This window comes from Ambystoma mexicanum, chromosome 4p, assembly GCF_040938575.1.
Source record: "Ambystoma mexicanum isolate Mex_15411 chromosome 4p, UKY_AmexF1_1, whole genome shotgun sequence".
In the NCBI taxonomy this organism is placed as follows: Eukaryota; Metazoa; Chordata; class Amphibia; order Caudata; family Ambystomatidae; genus Ambystoma; species Ambystoma mexicanum.
Window position 1 is genome coordinate 1263988948 of NC_090927.1, and position 23025 is coordinate 1264011972.

The window sequence follows — 23025 nt, forward strand, 5'->3', positions numbered from 1 at the left end:
TCTGTTATTAGCTTAATTATTGACACTTAGGAAAGAAGGATTGTTTTGGTATCCTCATGAGATGAGTCTTGTCACCCCTTTTCTCCACTATGTCGTTCCTAAAAGTTATTTAATTCTATAAATACAATAATTCAAAAACATAAGACACTTATATGTTTCAACATAATGGTTTGTCGTCTTTCAGCCATGAGAGGTTTCTGTGTGGGAAGGGCTGTGGTGGATGCTTAGTGGTTTGTGCTTCTCTATAATGTTTGTGAACAGTTGCAAAGAACAACATATTTTACATAATAACCCAACCTGACATGTTTAGTCATTTTACAAACACAGTAAGCAAATAATGTGATTTCTCCATCATGTAATCTTTAACACTTAACTGTGGGAGAGGGTGTAGCTTACAATGATTTCTTATGGGTATTCAGGACGAAAAGAGATGCCCTTAAGGCTTAAGGGGTAAGGGCTACAACTAACAAAGATAAACGCAGCAATCGAAATTGCTGATAGGTATTCAACTGCTGTAGGTAGCCTAGGTGAACCTTGTTAGCTTGATACTACCAGCTACTGGGAGCTACATTTTACTTCCCAAACTGGTGCTATAGGAACATACCACTTTCACATAATATGTGTATTTGGGAATATGTATGAAAAGGCTTTGGTATATATTTTGTAGCTATAAATAAATCATAACGGATTATAAAAGATAATGAATCATTGTTAATGAAAAAGATGTATTCATTGTACATTTGCAGCATGGCAATCACTAGTTCTTCCAGCTGTTTCCTCTCCTTACTAGATGATGCCTGACACCAAGGAAAAGTGTTTAGCTCCTGTGTGTCAATTATTTATTTGAATCCCTGCAAAGTAATGCAAACCGAAAAAAAGTCCTTTGTTTTCCAACTGTCATTTCAAGACTTGGACAACAAAGGAAACTGTGGTAAGGACACCTGCGTGTAGTCATTGTTTGCCATAGAATCCTGTCTGTTATTCTGCATGGTATGAGATGCAGTTAAAGCATCAGAAAAATGCAAACCCTTTTTTTATGTGCCAAGCAAGCAGATGTAATCTAAATCAACTACACAGGGGATTTATTTTGGGAATCAATTGGTGCTGATAGGGGACTTTGATTCAGATACACCCATCACAGTACTGTATTTATTTATTTGATTATTTAAATGGTTGAGTGTGAGTAATAGTGAGAAACAAGCAGGTAGGTTATTTTCATTATTGTGGACAAAGCTGACTTTTGATTGAGTAAAATTGTGGTGACTTAATCCATATTAAGCTCGAGGGCCAACTATAATTTATTTAAATACATTTGAATTTGATCAAACTGCCTGTTTCTTTCTCAGAATTGTGGGGTGAGACTGTAGGTGGCATACATTCTCGACTTGGTGTCGGGAGAGAAGTCTGGACACGCTTCCCTGGATGGGCCTGCAGATTGACACTACACTGATGCCTGAACGCCATTTCACTCTTTAAGAGAACCCTTAAGCAACGCTCTTATTTCACAATACCCACTATGGTGCAATTATTACTGGGGTTGTTCAACCAGTTTCTCTCATGCCAGTTTATTTTTCCTGCATGGGATTTGAATTTAGTCTTGACTTGCCTTATGGGAGCCCCTGCATTCTTGTTCTTTGAGACTAGTGATTTTCCAGATAGTCATCACTTCTGTGAGACAGGTGAGTGTGCTTCATGCATTGTCTGTGAAATCACCCTACTTGGTGTCCTCCAAGAAGAAGTTATCTTTAAGAGTGTGACCATCCTTCCTGCCAAAGATTGCGCTTGACTTTCATCTCTCTCAGACGATCATCTTCCTTTGTTTTTCCTTCTGCCGCACCCTTTTATGACTGAGGGAAGATTCAATTGGATGGACCTGGTGCTGGCCCTCTGCTATTAAATATGTCCGCCGAGGGGATATCACGAAAGATGACGAGCACTCTGTAGCTTTTGCTGGTCCCCTTGCTGTCAGGGCTGTGACTAAACAGACCCTTTCACGGGGGATCACCCTCTACTTCTCAGAATGCTAGGATCTGACTGGGAAGGAGGGGTCAGAGGCTTTAAAGGCTAATTCAATTAGAGGCCTGTATACCACTTCTTCTCTGCATGTGTCAAGCAACAACATGTGGGCATTGCTGCACATGTTTGCCAAACATAATTCCAGGATTCCCTGTCAGGGTAGGAGGCTTACTTTGTTTGAGCGGTCCTCCAGAGTTTTTAGGTGTAGGTGGTGTTTTCTCGCTCTCCTGCCTGCCCCCGATTTATGTACTTTACCTACTGGTAATTTTACGTCTTCTGAATGCTCCTGCCACAGATTATTCATCGCCCTCCCAACCTGCCCCTTGTACACCTCATCCGTTATGTGGCCCTGCAGTGCTTGAGAAAATGGTTGAAACTGAGGTCATGGGGCATGGCTGTTCCATATATACTGGCTCCAATAACATGACCAGTATGGGGAGCTGGCAGTGGACATCTAAAATGAGGAATGTATGGACCTAACATCCATTGGAAAGAATATTAAAGAGAGGTAAGCATTTGTTTTTCTACAGAATATTAATGACTGCCCTGTGCATGTGTATACTAATGTAGTGGAAAACAGACACAGGGCTCGATCTCGGGTGATGTTGGTTTGTCAGATCTTTAACAGCAGCACTGCAGGATAAACACAAACAAGAAGAAAATACAGTCCCTGTGCAATCCCACACTGTGATCCTCTAACCCCAAATTTCACCATTCTTATACACTTTCCAATATGTTGGTTTCAATCCTATAAATCGAAGATTTTATGAGCACACTTGTGTGGATTTCAGTCTTCCCTACTTAACACAATAGCTTACCTTGTAGAGCCCTGCAAACCTAGTCACGCAGGGTAATTTTCGAGACTACATGAGATAACCTACACAGGTGTACAGCTCCAATACAATTAATCTTGAACACTCTTTAACATTCTTTTGAAGTAACTTTGTCAATGTGCACTAATTTATTTTTGGCAGTGCATGCATGTCTCTAAATAGTTTTAGTGCAATTACAAACATACAAGTAAATACACTGTTAGCAAAGCTGCCTTTTTCCATTCTGCCTGCAAACGCACACTTTCAAAGTGGGTTATTTTTTCATCTACACTAGCCCAGTATTAATATTGAGGTGTAGACTTTCTCAAGTGAACATTCTTTTTACAGTTGCATTGAAATCACTTACAATTACATTTCCCAACAACTTTGTATAAGCATACATTTGCATGTTTCCCTGACGCTAACTTGTGAGGTCACCATGTTTCTTCTTCATCAGGAAAGCACTGTACAAGTATTTTCAATCATATTAGGATTTTATGTATACAACACAATTAGTTAATTATATGTGACTTGATATGGAAAATCTACAAAGGTTATCAATCTGAAATGTTACAAGTATTACAGAATGGTACCTTCCAACAATGACCAGTTCGAAAGATAATTGAGATAGTCAAGACTGATTCTCTGAAGTTGAGAAACATGATAATGTAAATGATCACCCCACTTGTAACAGTACAATTGATATTCATGGTAATGTACATGTCAATCCAGTTTACATATTGCCAAACGCAACCACGAAATATAAGAACATCCAACGCATAAATGTTAGTGTTAGTGGTGTAGGTGTACTCTCGATAAAAGCCAAGTGAAATGTAATAATAATGATGAAAAAGTCCCAAGTCATAAACTTCTATTTTTTGAAGAAGTCATACCAATAATGGTCCATTTCAAACAACTATATGCCTTCAATGTATTGAATATGACTAGCCAATGAGCTTAAATAAGCCCAAAAGATATGGATGATGTATTTGAAATTAAGCATTAATGATAGAATAGAAGCATTAGTCAAAATGAGGAAGCGCAAATACCCTGTTGGTGCTGGTCATTGGACTGCCAACCAAAAATAGAGAAATAGCATTTGAAGAAAACCTATGAAGCATTTCTAACAGAGAAATGTTCAAGTTATGTGAACCTAAATATCAAAGTACACATAAGCATCAACTTAGATGATATACTTCCAATGGAAATTATGCTTTGTTTCAAATGATTGACTTTAATAACTGCTGGGGAGATATACCATTCCCCACGTCACTTTTTTGAAGTCAAGGGTGGTTCCGTTAAATTGTATGAAATGCAACAAGTACAGAGAAATTTAGGCATTCGTGAAAATCGCTTTGACGAAACTGCTTTTCCACATTTACTTTTCAAATGGCAGTGGAGAAATATTAGAAGATGGACCAGAACGAAAATCTTAAGCAGAATTCTGCGCCAGTCATATGTATTTTGTGACCCACGTTTTTGCCTAAACCATAATGGCATGTTTCACTTGCTTTAATTATGGAAAGGAAAGGTTTACGCCCACCTTGCAAAAGCCATTGTTTTCCATCACCCCTGGACAAGAAGGACACTTATACCAGGTTTCCTTTCACGCCCGCTGTCGCAAGTTCCTTAATTCGTGTCAGGTTGCCTCTTTCAATTAAAGATTCCTACTGAAATTCTTGGTTAGGCCCTCCAGGCACATGCTGTCTTCCTGGCAGTGCAATTGGTCATTGTCTCTTACACCGGCGCCCCCTCCTCGACATTCTCACCAAAGCACAATTGCAGCAACAAGATTGCATTAGTCCGGAAGCAAAAATCCCAACTTGCTGCAATTATTGACCATTGGGAAAACAAGTTGTTTTCACATTTCTGTTTCACATCGCTTTTCAGAAGGCACCAGCCTCGCACATGGAGTTCCTTTCATCGCACACAAACCACCAGGCCACGGTTCCATCCAATGCGTCCAGAGATGGCTGGGGAGTCTACCCCAGCGACCTTCACACCACGGGTCTCTAGTCAGAAGAACAAAAATCCTTCCACATCGACATCCTGGAGTTGATCTGGTCTGTGAAGCCCATCACCTCAGAAGACCTTTAATGTGTTTACAGATGATGGGACCTATATGTTCTACAGCCGGAAGCAGTGTATCATCAGATCAACTATCTTGTCTACCAAAACGCATCCCTTTAGGAAATGGCATCTTTTTTCCGGGGATGTTCCTGTCTTCTTTCCACTTTCCAAGCATCCACAAATAAGTAGCTGATTCTTTAAGCATGGAACTCCACTCCTGCCACAAGTGGGCACTCCCCCACTGTCAAATTGTGCCGTGAGAAACCTGAGGCGTTTCTCCCATGCTATTCCTGGGGATCCCTGACTCAGTTGGCCAGGGAAGGGCCATCTCTCTTGGATCCCAACACTAGGGGCGGACAAGCGAGAGATGATCACCTGGGAAGGGGGGTCCTTAGGGACTGCAGGAGAAGCACCCTTGGGCGAGACACAGTATGCTTTTTTTCTGCATACACCTCTACCCAACAACCCCTCTGTCTTTATGGGATATAGTCATCAGAGTCCCGTCATACCCCAACTTTTTCCCTTGCGGAAAAGAAGACACCACCATCAGGGAAAACCAAGACCATCCCTAAACCCAAACTACAAATCTGGGTGTACTGGAATCCCAGTGCACTGAACCCTAACAAAAGGTCAATCTGTGTGCCAGCTGCACGTCTAGTATATTGGGTATACCCTTCACCACAGGAGATAAGCTAACAAATCTGAATACTAGTGGCATGCGCTTAGCACAAAATAATTTGATTATTTCTGTCTTCTGTTTCTGAACAGTCGGTTGGACATATCAGTCTTGGGCAGCCTGCACGTGTTTCAACACATCGTCTTTATCAAGGCTGCGAGTTAATGCAAATTATACCACAAACCAAATAAATAATATAAGCATGAATTGGTCATTGAGTAATAAGAAAATCGAATTACACAAATTAGGTTACATTTAGAAATATATGCATGAACATTTCATCCAGTAGATAAATTGATAGCACATACCAGAAAGACGATGGGTATGCAGGTGGGTTAACAGACGGAACACGGAGAAATAAAATTCCATATTATGGTAAATCAGATCCTGATTCCTGTAAAATATTATACAAATGATACAATCATTATAGTTAAACTAGTGCGGTCATTGTGCTACAAGTCGAGTAAGGTGCTCCGTGTTATGGAGTGCACAAATGAAATACCCAAATGCCAGTACATGCAAGGATTTCAATTAGCCGTAGTGAATGTTGTTGCCCTTGATGATAAAGCAACCCCCTCCAGGAGTATTTTGTTGGTGAAATTCCCATAATCAATGATCTTATACGTGCAAAGAGAAGGAACTAATATGGTTCAAATACCAGAAAAACTCATCATAGAGCGAAACTGTATTAATCTGTAATACGCGTTCAATCGATTAAAGATTATATTAATGAGATGCCATTCTAATTGATCAGAATATCCTATGAGAGCCGAAGACTTAAAATTGTATTAGAGTATATTACCCCATACTGTGGGTGAGTCTGGTATGCCACACTCTGATTCAAAATAAGATTGCTGTTGGGACAATTAATATTCATGTATATTTTAATACAAATTTTTGTATAAATCTGACTGACTAGCCATTGGTTAATGATCGCATGCGCTTACATTATAAAGATGTACACTGCGGAATATTAGCAAATTAGCCTTCCTGAAATCGTGATTATGCTGTGTTGGCAGACTCCACTATAATGGAATGCGAGTAGATCTCATGAAAAATACATGATGAGATCTGTATATGCATCATTGTGATCTCTCGAACGCTATAATAAGGAAGCAACTTGGAAGTGTTAAAAGTAAATCGGCTACTGTATACCAGTAGACAGATGTCTGGTCTGGAATCATCTGATGCGGCATCCGCATTTGTTAGCGCACGTGCGCCCTGCTGCAACAGTATTTTATGTATCCGGATGTAAGCAGCCATGACACCGTTACATGCTGCCGTGCCTCGGCAACTAAACCGTACAATAAGATAAGTGGAACTGTGCACCGTACCTCCCGTATGTACATCTAAAGCGCTCCTACAGCACATTCACACAAAAAAGTGACTGTGAATTAGTTAACTTCGAGTTTAAACCTTCAGTTGTACAGCGTAATAAGCACATGCATTTAGATTCTAGACATCTCAACAGACGTTCCAATACCAAGCACTCCGAGCAAGCTGGCGACACTGGACGGTGCCTGGAAGCCAGACCAAAGAGAGCACAGAGAGCTGCTCATAGCGGGACATGTCCAGGCCAGTGCCCATTCCTCTGGGGCATTGACAGGGGAAGAAGTGTATTCTGGGAGAAGTAGTCCACTACCTCCCGGGTGAACGACAGAGTTGGGGAGGAAAGAAGTATCCGCTTCCCTCCCGGGTGAACAAATGATTTGGGGAGGAAGGAGGGGTAGGTGGTGAGACCCTGACCTCAGCCCAAGAAAGCACCTGACCCTGCCTGTCAGCGCTGTGCCACTTGGGTGAGTCTAAGAGAGAGAGGAGCCCAGTGGCATGTGTGTGGCTGCAGCATAACAGAGATTAATGATCATTTCCCCTCAAGGAACCTTTGGTAAGCACTATGTTGCCCGGTTCAAGCCATTATGAATGCCTTAGCTGCTGTTTGTGGTGTTTGGACCCACACCCACCTGTAACAGGCTGTCCAGATCCTCCATCTCCTGGTTGCTTACCAATGCCCTCCTTTCCGGTGATCTACTTATGCAGTGAGGTGGCCTGTTAACACCTTCACACAGCTCTGCCTTGTTGGTAAAAACATGACGTAGAAGTCTGGAATTCCGCAGGCTGTCCTGCGACATCTGTTCGGCTGAGGTGAGCTTTGTCCTGAAGGTGAGCCTTATCCTCCTCACATCTTGGAATTGTATGCATGGAGATTTGTGTTTACTGCTGTATAATCTATTCAAACAGCATGTAAATCTATGAACGATCCAATGGACAAGGAATATGTTACTTACCTGTAACTCCTGTTCTCCAGAATGGCCATCTTTCATAGGTTCACATGCGACCGTCCCTCCTTCCCCGCATATGGCTCATCTTGACTTCACATGCATCATGAGAATCTGAAGCTGGCCTCCAACGGTGGAGCTGTAGGAGGCAGTGACTATTGGGTGAGTGGTAACTGACCCAAAACAACACTGAGAGAACACTAAAGTGACTGCAATTTTCTTCATTTCAAATGAAATTGCTTTAATGTTACCGAGGATTCCCACTCTGACAACGTGGAATATTCAAACAGCATGTGAATCTATGAAAGATACTAAATGCTGGAGAACAGCTGTTACAGGTAATTAATGTATTCCTTACAGCTCTTATACTGCCCCATTTCAGGAGTGAGTAGTCTGAGAAAGTCAAATACAACTGTTGGCTTTATCAATGTCGGTTTTTAATAGGACTTAAGGGCAAGGAACAGACCTAAATCAAACGACTGAAAACACACTTGGTTTAGACTTTTTTTTTAATCATACCAGTAGTGAAGATTACAGCTGAAATTAAGCAGTTAACTCTCAGCAGACAGTTTAGGAACAATACTGGCAGCCCAACATTTGATATTACTGCTTGATAAAGACTGCTCAGATATCCTAGGATGATGTGTTCTGAGCAGCTGGTGGCAGATACTCGGCTGAAATGGCTATAGGAATTGGTATGGCCATGGGTGGCAATGGGTTTGTAAATAACCACAAACCTACAAGCGAAATGCTGTGTTCGCCTCCTCACTTACCATCTCCCTCCTAGATTAACTCCAATGCAATTGTTTTGGCTTATAGGTTGAGCTGAAGTGCCACCTAATAGCCAAAATAAAAAAATGGGTTGAGGGGTAAGTTCATTTCCAGTAACACTTATGTGGAAAGTTCCAAATCTACATGAAAAGAGGTAATATTCAGTTGTTAGCACAGTGATGAACCATATGCGTTTTAAAGCTAAATCTAAACCATAGGCCAACGGCAGTGGTTGGTTAATTTGTGGAGAAGATGTAAACAAAAAACAAAGAAATAACAAAGTGTTCTGTTTGACGATCAAAACAAAAATGTTTTTCCAAAACCAGGTTAGGCCAAAGCTCAGCATTAATGGTGATGTGTGTGTAGAGCGTTTGCAATGATTTTCGCAATACTGTGTACCAAAACTGTGGAAGCTTTTCAACTGCTCCATCAAGATCACAGTTTTAAAAAATTGCTTGTTAATGTAGATGATGATTCATCTTTCTATGTACATGAATAGCAGGGAATAGGTTTTTCGTCTCATTAGGTTGTTTAATTTGTGCAATATTTTTGCAGGTGATGGAGGGCAGTTGGCGTGTGGTCTAGCAGACAAATCTTTATTGGTATTCAAATCCAACCTTATTGGCACACCAGCTGTTTATTCCGGTACATTTCTCATAATTATGATTGATATGCAATAACTCATAGTCCCCAAATGAATACAGGACTATTAAATGAAGGGATCTGCTAATCTCATCTGTGGCAGGAATGCAGCCTCAGCTACTTTTCGATATTAGTAGAAAGGCAAGTTGGGTTTCGGCCATAGCAGCATGAATCTTTGTTTCCCAGTAAAATAATCTCACCGACAATCTAACTCTGTGGTGTTTCTATACTTTTATCTAGATTGTTGTTGTAAAGCATTTTCCGGATCAACTAAGAACATTATCACGTTCCTCATTCACAGTGTCCCAATCAGTTGAGATAAGTGGGTTCCTTGTAGACAGAAAACATTTTCAGATATTTTTTCCAAGATTTCGCGAGGTTTACCCCTATCATTGTTTCTTTTTCTTTTTGTTACATGCTCCTTTAACTTTTTAATATAGCCTTATAGAGATTGTTGAGGGGTTGCTATCGCGGGATAATGACCTGCCACCAAGTTAAGGTAATTTAAGGCCTTGCGTTGGGGAAGCGTCATTATCCCAAGCTATAATTTCCCCTCCAGAGGTCTATGAGGCTATTAGCACATTATGGTAGTAGCAATACAAGTTTTGGAATTTTAGTGGTGAAGTAAAAAGGGTTACTTTAAGAGTGCATAAAGTAATTAAACTGAGTTAGGAAATTAAATGTGGTTGTATTTTGACAGTCTTCATAAGTTAAGCATTTTAATTGCAACTTGGTTAAACTGGAGCAGGTTTAACAAGAATATGCATTAGGTGTCATGCAAAAGTAAACCGTTTTTCAGTAGGAAAGTGTAAGCATTTTCCAAATGTTTTTGCATTGTCTTTCATGTTTTAAATAGCATGCTGAGAGCAACAAAAAAAGGTACTCGGAGGTGGAGAGGTATCTTGTTGAAATAAATCTTGCCTGGAAATTGCATTTTTTTTTCCCTGTCTACTTCTGAAGATCAAATGGTCAGAATGCAGTCAATGCCAGTAGTCATTAACGGCACTCGAAACATTTTGAATGGCTGAGAGGAGGTCAATAATGATCTCCATGTGCTAATGTGTGTTGTAAGTTATATGATTCAGTTTATGTGAAGAACCAGTTGGTTGATGTACTTGGCTATGAAGCACAGGTTAATTAGTCTTAAGACTAGCCAGAGCCACTGAAGTTCTTGTGACAGCTTGCTCTTCTTGTTCTCACTTTATGACAGGCGTTCAAATTGTTAAGGGACAGTGACACATCCAGGCATTGAGCTGACATCACCTACAGTTTAAGGCACAATTCTTGTGGATTCCTTCCTCCCACAGATTTCTCATCTTTGATATTCTTTTTCCAGCAACAGCTGTTACTTTTGCCATCAGGGGCTCAGCTCCACGTATGCTCTGCTCAGTGACCATTTGTGTCTCTATGCTTAACACGACATTCGAGCCAGTATTTGTGAAGCCTCTGAGCCCCATAAGCTCAGTTCCTTTTTTCCATGCACTCAGTGCGCTTTTAAAATGCCACTTTGCTGAATGATTTGTTGCATCAAACCTAAACCTCCAAAGACCTTGGGCTTCAAACTCTGCTCTGACTGCAGGGGGCAAATATTAATGTTTGATAGACACATGGTTTTTCATCTATTGGCCTGGTGAGAACCATAATATTGAGGATTGCGGTTCCTGCCAGTCGATACATCCAAAGACCCTCAGGGAGAATGGCGCCAAACCTGTCACTTTCTATCATGGCAACCATGCCTCTAACCAGCAACATCATGGACGCTGCATTGCAGCAAATTCACACATGTCACCATAGACACCAACAGCTCTCCATCACCCACCACTACGTGAAAACTGATGCCCGCTCATCAATCAACCACGCAGCAGACATCAACAGCTTCATCACCACACATGACTTGGATGCCATCTTCATTACTGAGACCTGGATGACATCCACCTCCACCCACATCCTAGATGTCCTCATCCTAAATGGCTGCAGAATTCTACAACAAGACCATCCAAACAAGATGAGTGGAGGCCTGTCCATCATTCACAAGGTATCATGGCCATGTCACCACCATTGGTTCTTTCAAAAACCTTTCCTGCCACTACCTGCTCCCCCCAAAGTATACAGTCACATTCCACCTCATGTACAGACCACCTATGTCCAACACCTCCTTAATTTGAAGGCTTCATGGACTTGGTCACCACCATATCGCTCATGAATTCCAACATCTTCCTTTGTGACTTCAACATCCCTGGCAACCAAGTATCCTAGTCAAGGAAGGATGATCTTGACTGCCCACTCACACTCTGAATCTCATACAGCACACAAAAGGCTCAACTCATAGGAAAGGTAATTTTTTTGTCCTCATCATCACTTCCCTGCCCACCCACCACAGCAGCTCTCCAATCACGATTGACTGGTAAGACCATCCCCTTTGACATTTGTCACATGACCCCAGTCAAGCACACCCATCTGAAACCCATCAAACATGCCTTTAGATCATTGAAGAACTTCCCAGTAGAGGTTGTCACGGAAGACCTTGTCAACCTCCATCTAAGATGGGCTGATCTATCTATGACGAACCAGGACTGCGACTTACTTCTCCAAGAACTCAACACCACCCTCAAAACCAACTTCAACCATTATGCCCCAGTGAAAAATACACCCTCAAGCCTTCTGCACCCTGGTACACTGAAGAACTCAACTTCAACAAACAAACCATCAGAAAACATGAAAACATGAAAAGACTTGACAAAAATCCTGCAGTCCATCCAACCTCGCCCTTCTCAAGGAACTCCATGTTACACGCAAACGATAGATCAATATTGCCAAGGCCAACTACTACCAAAACACTATAGCCAAGACCAACAATGAAAGATGAGCCCTCTTCAAAGCCATTAAGCACTGCATCAAACCTCTGCCCAGTCCACCCATGCTGCACTTCATCGAAAAATCCACCACTATCTATCTTCCTTCATCAACGAGATCAGCATGATCTGCCAACACATGGACACCAACCCCATAACTGATAACACACTACACATCCCATCTCGCAAAACCACAACTATCTCGACAACTTTTAAGACATTCACTGTGGAAGACCTTGCTGCCATCCTAGCTTCCCTTAAGACCAAATTGTATGCGGATGATCTCCCTTCCTCCATATTCAAGACCCTTCTGACTGAAGCACTCATCCCTTACGGGACCATCATCAACCACTCCCTAACTCAAAGCACCTTCCCCTCGACCGTCAGGACCCTCAGAAATGGGCAAATCTGCATACTTCTAAAGAAACTAACAATGGAACCTAATGACTTCTGCAACTACCGCCCCATCCCCAATCCTCCTTTCCTAGGTAACATCTGTGAGAAAACAGTAGCCACACAACTTCATCATATCAAAGGCAACACCCTCTTTCAGTAAGTACTATCAATCTGGCTTCAGACCCAGATGCAGTACAGAAACAGCTACCATTAAGGTGCAAGAAGGAAAGAAACAGAATACGGGCCTTCTCTGTTTATGCCCCAAGACTCTGGAACCAGACTCACCCTCTCCCTTCTACATTTCAGGAATTAGCTCAAGACACCACCTCTTCAAGGAGTGGCTCCCAGTGTAACCTAGGTGTACACACCATCCACTCCCCACCATACCTGAGACTGGGTGATCTGCTCCCCACTGTTTCTTCCCCTGTTTGCTCGTAGAGCCCTTCCTCCCATATTGCCTGCCTTCCTCCTTCCCTGTTAGGTTCCTGACCCCTTGTATCTGTGCTTCCTTCCCTGTGCCGTTCACGTATGATTTCTAAAGCACTGTGTTGCTTCCCAAAGCTATGTCAGTGCTCAATAAATACCCTGATAATACCACAAATCGGGTGGTAAGAGGACTAATTCGAAGTTCCCAATACAGGAGACCAAGTAGAGGACTGTGGTCAAGTAGCCAGTTGAGGAGTTGATCAGCAAGCAAAAGAAGCGGCATAGGAAGAGATCTACTCCCCCTGCGACTCTACAAGGCTTAATAATTTTTCTTCCTCCTCCAGGAAGCAGAGTCATCACTCCTGCACCAGAGACCACCTACGCTGATGCTATTATCGACCAAGTCCTCCACATCAGAGGAATGGAAAAAGTTCAGGCAGTAGATGTTGGACATCTTTGTCAAGGTCCTGGTGCCAGCATCTCCTGACCCAGTGATGCTCTGAGGCTTTACCATGCTTAGTCAAGCCGGCAACGGTGTCTCGTTGGATCACAACCGCACGCCTGTTGGCTCAGTTCTGGTTTCTGCGATGGACTCTGCTACACCAAAAAGCCAATCGACTCAGTCCCGGCTCTGGCTCCTCTTACCGCCGAAAGTATGTCCCTCTTCTGAGAGGTCAGTTCTTGCAGAAGATGTCTGTAATCTTAGACAAATAAGTGGATACCATTCCTGTCAGGGGCTTGAGGGCAGAGGTGTGCCCACAAAGCTGAGAGCAAAGTGCACAAGGGACAGGAGTGTAAGGAATCCCACAGACAAGGAACGATAGGCAAGCACTACAGACAGGAAACAAAGGCAGTGAACAGAAAGGGTCAGGGAGTACAAGTAAGAAACACTTTAGGTTCCTACTTGAGGTGTACACAGAATGGGGGAAAAGTTTCCCACAGGGTCTGGTAAAAATCTAGCCTTTTGAGCTGGTTACTGTTACAGGGCCCCACTATTAATGCTCATGGAAAGGAGCAGCAGGAGTGGGTGTCTGTTTCTGGACCCAAAGGCACAAACAAGGAAACCGTACTCACGAGACTGAAGCCTGTACGGGTCCTTCAGGAACTGAACAATGACTGCCTCCTGACCAGTACACTGTTAACAATATGGCACAAGGTAGAGTACTGAAACACGACAAAGGGGAAACCCAGCAGCCAATCTCTGAACAAAGGAATTACAAAGACACAAGTTAGGACAAGAAGAGTAACAGAAATATCCAGGGAAGAATAGGAAGTGAAAGTAAGCAAGGTGCAGGACAGAGACCAGTAACAAAAGAGGAAGAGCAAGAAGAAAATAATCTAAGTGCAATGGTACAGGAGACTGGAACTGCAGACTAGAAACTAAGGACCGTAATCAAGGAACAGCGGACTGAACTATAGACCAGGAACAAGAAAACCCAGGACTGAAACTCTGGACTAGGAAAACAAGGAATGCACTGCAGACTGGTAACAAGGAACTCAATGAACTGAAAATCGGGACTAGAATAACAAGGGCAGGACGGCAGACAGATAACAAGGAACATCAGGACTGAAACTCTGAAGCTAAAGCCAGGTAAAACGGCATATGGGCATAGAACAAGGAACTACAGGCAAGGAACAAGATAATAGGTGGTAGAGAGCAAGCGGCTGAAGACAGGGCACAGAAGATTGCAAGCAGGTGTGAAGGCATCATGAAGCAAGACACAGACAACAGATTAAAAGTTCAAATAAAAAGTCTTTATTAACTTAAATGTCAGGCCTAATTTGCCCAATACTAACGTGGGATTTCCCTGCCTAAATAAGTTCAACTTAAGTCTGTCTCTGTTCAAATCCTATACTTGCCTTCACAACTAAAGTTGAACAATGTGTAGGGATGTCAGCAACCAAAGTAACAGTGTTAAAACTAAATTTCTGAGCTTCTCCCAGCTCGAGGCTTGCTCTTGGCTCCCTTCCCCAAGTTCACAAAGGTTCCAACAAAAGGGTCCTGGTGTTCCCTTCCCCAAGTTCAACTCTGTTCCACAAGTGGCATTGGTAGTTCCCTTCCCCAAGTTCAACAAAGTTCCACAAAATAGTCTTGGGGTTCCCTTGCCCAAGTTCAATACAGTTCTTTAGGCTTCAAATTCACAGTCTCATCAACTTGTTTAGTTTGCCTTTTCTTTCCATCACTTGAACAACTTTAGGCTGACCAGCCTCAGCCTCAGCCTCGGGACTTCTCTTGGTTTACTCCAAGAAAGGTTTAGACACAGTTTTATGACCACACGGTGCACCCTTCAGAGGTTACGCAACCAATTAACCCTTGGCACTTTACAACTGTTCATTATTTCTCATAGGACTTCCTTGGTAACACAGGCTTCCTTTCTGCATCTGTACGTACTATAAATCCACTTCTGGTTCCCTTTTTGCTGGCTTCTTGCCTTTATCAACATGGCACACACTTTCCTTGGTAGTATTTCTCCTGATTGCCACCTTGCTTTCCCACTATCCAATAGTGTTTTGCTTTTCACTCTTTTCAGTTTACTTGCAAATGCTATTTCTTTAAATTCCTCGCGTTCACAACTGCACCTCACTTTCAGTTTCATTGGTACGATATTCTTATATCCTTTTCTTTAATTCATAATTCAAAACGTATTCAGTGCTTTTCAACTTGTTCGATATTCATAGTTCATATTTGGTCATCTGACCCATTTAGCACTATTCAATTGCTTGCTTGGCAGTTCGTTCAGTATTCAATAATTTCCTTCTTGGGCTCCAGGCCCCTTTTCCGTATATTCCTGCATGTTCGGCATTGGCCGCAACCCACACCATGCCCCTGGAGCGCCTGGCCTGAGTGTACCTTCCCTGTCACTGACCGGTGTGCAGCTGCTCCTCCTGGTGCTCTTGTTTCTCTCCTGGGCTCTCGCTTGCTCCCCTCTCTTTCCCGAGGAGCTTTGGCGAGCGCTCGCCCTCTCCAGCTCTTCCTTCAGCGGCCAACAACATCTCTGTGTTCCCCACTCCCTACGGGTAACACAAGGCAACGGGCTGTGCGCAGCTCTAGCCCCTCTCGCGGCCCCCAATGGCGTCTTCCTCCCTTCTCTGATGCCAGCGTCCTTTTCATTGGCCTGTACTCTGCCCACTCGACATCGAATGGCCGCACTCTCTGGCCCAATTAGTTCTGTTCTCTGCTGCTTCTGACTCTTCTTATACACCTGCAACCATTTAACAGATTGCAGGTGTGAACGCATAGTTATTGGGACCTTCCTGACCATCACACAACTACTGAAGCCTTGTCCTCGTCTCAGTACCAGAGTGGTGAAATGACCTGTTAGTGTTCACTACTCTTAGTCAGCTCTTCCTCATTCCACTATTATAATGGTTTAAATAAGGAAACATGAGGGGAGATGGTTTACAACAGCCTATAAAGACAGTGGTAGAGGGAGGTTGATTCCCATTAGGAAAAGGGGATACCATGTCTCACCCTTGAACCTCCTCCTCTTCACCCTCTTCCTGGTGTTTCTAGACTGATAATATATTCTGGTGTTATCCTGACCAGAGGGAAAGGGATAACAATATCCCATAAATGTTTCTGGGATTAAGGATTCCTCATGGAAAGGAAATAGGGGATACCTTGTCTCCCCTACCCAGGTGATCCTACCTCGCATCTACACCCCCAGGGATGGGATCCAAAAGCAATGGCCACCTGAGCAGAGGATGTTGGGGAGAATGAAGTGAGGACGTCCACGGGGAGCAGGGCTGCAGTGCAGCAAGCACAGAGGTGCAGGGAGTCTAGGCAGAGTAGCAGGGCTGCAAGGTAGGGGCACAGGGCACTTAGAACACGAGCAGGCTCTGGAAGCAATAGGAAACAGCTGAAATCCAAGGATCAAAGCCCCAAGGGCTGGGAGTGAACTCAATGCGAGAGACCTGTGCTCTTGCAGGCAGTCGATTACATACTGACCGATCTTTATGCTGAAGCATGCTCATTAGCAGCACCTGGAGTACCACACCTGGTGGTAATCTGCCTCCTCCCTCTCTGGTCCTGGGAAAGTGAAAGCAGCACTGATCTCTAAGGCTTCTGGGGATTGTGGTTCTAAGACTGCTGCATAGGAATATCCAGAGAATGAGAACTGCCACAAGGTGCATTATCGGATATGTAGTTTGTGAAATTAAATAAGGAAGTACCAAAGCCTTGCAAATGGAAAATAAAGACAAAAATATGAATAGCCATTGTCCAGGGAGGATTATGGTGATGAATGAGTCCCAAATATTCCACAATGTGTGCCAATGGGTGCTCCAGAGGCACAGTTGTGTCAATTTCCTTTGGTTTTAAACCAATGTATCCCGGGGTAGATGAGGAGTTACCTGAGGAGTTCTACAGGGCAGATACTCTAGCAGATCTGGCTTCTGACTTGCAGGGGGCCATTGGCTTGGATACTTCTCCAGATATGAAAAACCTTCCTGCGCCACGGCTGGGTTGGCCTCATGCGTCCTTTCAAAAGGTGTTTGCGAGGAAGGTGGGGCTATGGGGATTGTCTGCCCCCACTAGGCCTAAGGTCTGGTACAACCTTACCTATATTTCCGGCAAGGGCCCTGCAAGAATACCCTGCTGCCCTTCAATCCAGCTGCCCCAGTGTTTTTGGCCTTGAAGAAGCCGACTTCGGGGCCTGCGGTAGAAGGCTAAGAGACATTGCCTTGCTCCTTTTGGATCCGGATTTCCTCACCACTCATCAATTCACAGGAGAGCTTGATAGTGTAGGGCGTGACACCTGGCTGGCAGACCACGTCTTTTCCTTTGTAAGTAAGCAGAGGTAAGGCTCGTACACAATAGTGGCATATTTTTGGGTACATACTTTTATTAATCAAGAAAGGGTTGGAAAAATGCCTCTCTATCCCTAAAGATAATAGGGGTTGTCGGTGCCAGTGAAGTGGTCAGGGTGTCCAAAATCAATAATCCTGTCACTGTCGTGTCTCTAAAGCCTTCCAAAATGATGTGATTTGTTCAATTCTTTTTTTTTTAAACATATTTTTATTAATTTCATATCAGAAGCCAACAACACATTTAACCAACATAAGCACCCTAGCACCCACCCCCTGCCCCCCCGGAAGAGTCTCTCCACATTCCGATCCACATCAAGAAAGTTTACGTGCTAAATAAGTCCGAAATTTTAATATTGTGTGGGCACCATTGTGCCATATAGTCCGACTTCAAGTATTCTAAACCCCCCCCCCCATTCCTTCATGAAGGAGTTCTTTTGGTCCTGCAGGTTGTGCGTAATCTTTTCCATCGTCATTTGCGACCACACCTTCTGCAACCAGGTGAATACTAGTGGCGGATCTTGTTTTTTCCAGTTTTGGGCAATCGTTGCCCATGCCGCAATGATTAGACCCATGAGGCTTCTCCATTGTGCTTTATGTAGTTTCTTGGCCTGTGAGTCCTTAAAGCCGCACAACCATACCCGCTCCCCCATTTGGTCGGCCTCTGGGAACATTTTCGATATTTCAGCTTGCACTTCCCTCCAGAAGCTCTTGACACCCTGACAGTCCCACCAAATGTGTCTCCATGAGCCGGATGACCGGCATCCCCTCCAACAGCGATCTGACGTTGCCGGGTACATTGTTTTGAGTCTCTCTGGAGTGTAATGCCATTGAGTAATTATTTTAAGCCACATTTCTCTGGTTTGCACTGCCCGGGTGAGTTTTGGGATTCCCTCCCACAGCTCTGTCCATTGCTGTCTGGAAATCTCTTCCCCCAGCGTGCTTTCCCATCTTTTCATGTATGTCCATTTGATTTCTTCGTCTTGTGTGTTGATAAATTGGTATAGTGTGGACACCAATTTCTTGTCTCCTGGATTGATGATTAGGAATGTTTCATAAGGTATTAGGTCCCTGGAGGCACACTGAAAGATCTCTGGTGTGGTAATCCAGTGTTTGATTTGTTCATATCTGTATCTATCCGCTTCTGTGAGGTGCCACATTTTTTTGCAGTCCATAAATGATCTTATTTCTTTGTTTTGGATCATTTCCCCTATTTTCCTGCAACCTGCGGCTTCCCATTTTTCAAATGCCCCTGGATCAAGACCCGGAGGGAATTGTGGATTTATGGGCGTGAAGGGGGCCAGTGTGGTGGTCATTATTCCCCTCTTGGTTTGTTCATCCCAGGCTTCTAAGGTGGTTTTCATGACCTCGCTTATGCGTAAGTTCGGATGCCTATGCTGTTTTTGCTTCCACAGTTGGTCCTCCAAGGGGGTCCTGGCAACCGCCCTATCTTGTGTAACCCAGGTTGATCTTTGACCATCCCCCAGCCACTCTTTCAGGACCCAAAGTTGTGCTGCTAGATAATATCTCCTGAAGTGTGGAAGTGCCATTCCGCCTGCCTTGGTTGGGGCTGTAAGGATGGCTCTGGCCACTCGTGGGGGTTTCCTGTTCCACACGTAGGCTGAGATAGCCTTTGACAGAGCTTTAAAGAAGGAGTTTGGGACCGCTATTGGGAGGGCATGGAAATAATATAACACCCGGGGGAGTATGTTCATTTTCACAGACTGTATCCTGCCCCACCAGGAGACCCTTAGCGGATTCCACCTATCTAGATCTTTCTTCACTTTAGCCAGCAGCTGTGGGTAGTTTCTCGCAAAAAGCCCGTCCACCTTGTCTGTGAGTGTCACCCCAAGGTACTTGATACCCTCCTCTGCTATTTTTAGTCCCAGGGAACCCGCCTCTTCTATCAGTGTCCCCTTGTCCCCCGCTAGAATGAGTATCTCGGATTTCTTCTTGTTTATTTTTAATCCTGAAATCGCTCCGAAGACTTCAAGTTCTTTTGGGGTTTGTGGTAGGGAACTAGCCGGGCCCTCTAGGGCCAGGAGCATGTCATCTGCGTATGCTATGACTCTGTGTTGTCTGCCCGCCATCTCTATCCCCCTTACCCCAGCTGATTCCCTCAATTTGATAAGGAGAGGTTCCAAGAATATGGCGTATAAGAGGGGGGGAGAGGGGGCAGCCCTGCTTAGTTCCTCTTGAGATCTGCACCCTGTCTGTGACCTACCTGTTAATTGCAATTCTAATGGATGGGGATTTGTAGTTGGCTTTGACCATAGTTATAAATTGTTCTCCGAATCCCATGTGGTGCAGTGTCTTAAAAAGAATGTACCACTCTACCCAGTCGAATGCCTTCTCGGCGTCTAAGGACAGTAGTATTGCCGGTGTTTGGGTAATGCCTGTTTTTTCTACCAGGTGTATTATTCTTCTTAAATTGTCATGTGTTTGCCTGCCAGGTATGAAGCCTGATTGGTCTGTGTCTATTAGGGTCAGGAGGAGGGGAGACAATCTAGCAGCCAGAACCTTGGTGTAAATCTTTGTGTCCAAATTCATCAGGGCAATGGGGCGGTATGTGCCCGGGAGGGTGGTGTCTTTACCTGGTTTATGGAACACTATGACTTTTGCCTCATTCATGGAGGGGTAACATTTCCAGTGTCCTTAAATGTGTTCAGTAGCCTGGTCAGGACTGGAGTGAGGATGTCTGCATATTTTTTTATAGAAGGGGGCCGTGAAGCCATCTGGGCCTGGTGCCTTAGAGTTTGGAAGATCTGCTATTGCCCTCTGGACTTCTTCTGTTATCCGTGATTCCAGCACTAATTTGTCCTCCATGGATATTTTCGGCAATGGGAGAGATTGTAAGAATCTTTCTTGTTTCTCATCATTTGGGTGCTCTGACGTATAGAAATCCTTGAAGGCCTCCTCCATGTCCTTAGAGCGTGTTTGTATTTTTCCATTTGCATCTTTGATGTTCACTATAGTCATTGAATTTTGTTTTTCTCTGAGTTGTCTTGCAAGGTTTTTATCTGCCTTGTTATCCTTGATGTAGTATTTTTGTTTTAGATATAGGAGGGATCTTTCAGCCTTTTTATTACAAATCACATCCAGTTGACCCTGTACATGTTTCAGTGCTTTTTTGAGGCTTCTGGTGGGGTGGACCGCCAGCTCCTCCTGGATGTCTGTTATTTTCTTTTCCAGCGTTCGTTCCCAGTCATGCTTCTGCTTATCCTTGGTGGCCTTGAACGCTATAAAGTGCCCCCTGATCACTGCCTTGAAAGCTTCCCAAACGGTCCCAGGAGGTACTTCTCCAGTGTCATTCGTTTCAAAGAATTCTTTGATTTTGTCTCCTATTGTTTGTCCCAACACCTGGTCCGTGAGAATGTCCGGCGGCAGCCTCCACCTCCAGAGGCCTCTTTCCCTTTCGGGAGTCTGAATGTCCAACCACAGCGGGGCATGGTCTGACAATGCGATGGAGCCCGTTTCCAGGCCCTGTATCTTCCCTATCAGTCCCACCGACACCCAGAAGTAATCTATTCTCGACATTGTGTTGTGCACATGCGAGTAGTACGTAAACCCGCTTGCCTGACCCTTCAGTTCCCTCCAAGCGTCTTGCAGTGGCAACTGCTCCATTTTCTGTTTGAGCTGTTTTGATGGGGCCCCCTGACCTTGAGAGCCTGCCACACTCCTATCCACTCTAGGTTGCCAGGCCATGTTTAGGTCACCTCCCAAAATTACCTCCCCTTTCGCAAACCCCTCTAGTTTCTCCAGGGTGTCTCGGAGGAAGCCGTCTTGCCCTGTGTTTGGTGCGTATATTGACGTTAGGGTTAGCCGAGACCCCCGAGTGTGGCGTTTGCAAATGCGTACCTCCCTTCCCTGTCTACATGAGAGGGAGTTGTCGCCAGACCCTTTTTAACTGCTATCATCTCTCCCGCTCTCTTTTCCCCGGCGTTCGCCTGTGCCCAGACTGTGTACCCTCTGAGGGTTACCTTCTGTCTATCCTGGGCTTTTATTTGTGTCTCCTTGAGTAACAGAACATCCGCCTTCTCCCTCCCTAGCAGAGCCTCCACCTTTTTGCTCTTCACAGGTGAATTCAGCCCCCTCACGTTTAGTGAAAGGAATCTAAACTTCCCCATCTTATTCAGTCTATCGGTGCTGCTGACTTTCCAGCTAGTTATGATCTCGTGTCTCTTCTGGGGTTTCCCTCACCCAATTTCCCCCCCAAACTCCCCAACAACCCCTTAACAGTTAACAGAAACTCAACTTTCATCCCGAGGTTGCTAGGGCGTTACGCCTATCGCTCCTTGCCCTCACTTGACTCGGGAAAAACTTTGCGAGGAGTCCTAAAACCTGCTTCATCCTCAGACCTGGATACAGTCCTTTCCTGGACCCCCGCCAGGCCGCAGTGCATCTATTCTTCCGAGATTGCAATCTTAGTCTACTCCCGCCTATCCCCATCTTGGATTGGGCCAACGATTTGTGTCAGAGCGTATCTTCTACTCCCCAGCGGGTTGCCCCGAGAGCCCACCCCGTTCTGTTTCTTTTTTTTCCACACTGTGTCCCATCCTCTCAGCCTCTTATACGGCTCCCCCTTGGCTCTGGCTCCCCTCGGGTCCATCTCCTCCATTTGCTGGCACATTATACACAGGCCTTCCTCGCTGGAGGTCACTCTTTTCTGTTTGCCCTCCCACGCGAACAGAAGGCCAAAAGGGAAAGTCCACTTATATCTTATCTCCTTCACTACCAGTTCCCTCACCAGTGGGGCCATCTCCCTCCTCTTCAGTAGTGTCGCCGATGCCAGATGCTGATCTAACTGAATGTCGGCCCCGTTCATCCTAATGTGCTCCATTTGCCTCGCTCTCCATAGGATCTGCTCCTTCTGTGGGTAAGATGAGAGAGCCGCGAGTACATCCCGTGGTCTTTCTCCAGGGGCGCCCGTTCTTCTCGGCCCCACCCGGTGCACCCTGTCGATTCCAATGTTTGCTGCTTCTTGCTCCTCTAATATATCTCTGAATACTTCTTGAACCGCCGTCTTGAGGTCCTTATCCAGCACTGACTCGGGCATGTACTTAATGCGGATATTGGATCTGCGGGATCGGTTTGCCAAGTCTTCACACTGGATTTCGAGATTATGGGTTAACCGAACTAGGTGTTCCTGCGTCTCACTGTTTTGTCTAGCTTCGTCTTCTACATTTTGCACTATTCTCTCAATGGTGTCTGTCCTTTCCTCCAATTTGGCGACATCTAATTTCAGTTCCTGGACTGCCTGTCTCATATCGTTCCTCATTGAG

The 23025-nt window shown here is 44.4% G+C and overlaps 1 protein-coding gene across 3 annotated transcripts in view; it reads left to right on the forward strand.

Annotated features, from left to right (window-relative positions):
- WDR27 (WD repeat domain 27) overlaps positions 1–23025 on the forward strand; it is a 2413256-nt gene that overhangs the window by 1718398 nt on the left and 671833 nt on the right. For all 3 annotated transcript variants that reach the window (XM_069606956.1, XM_069606954.1, XM_069606955.1), the window contains exon 17: positions 9177–9266. In XM_069606956.1, the coding sequence (XP_069463057.1) occupies positions 9177–9266 (90 nt within the window). The remainder of the gene's footprint in view (positions 1–9176; positions 9267–23025) is intronic.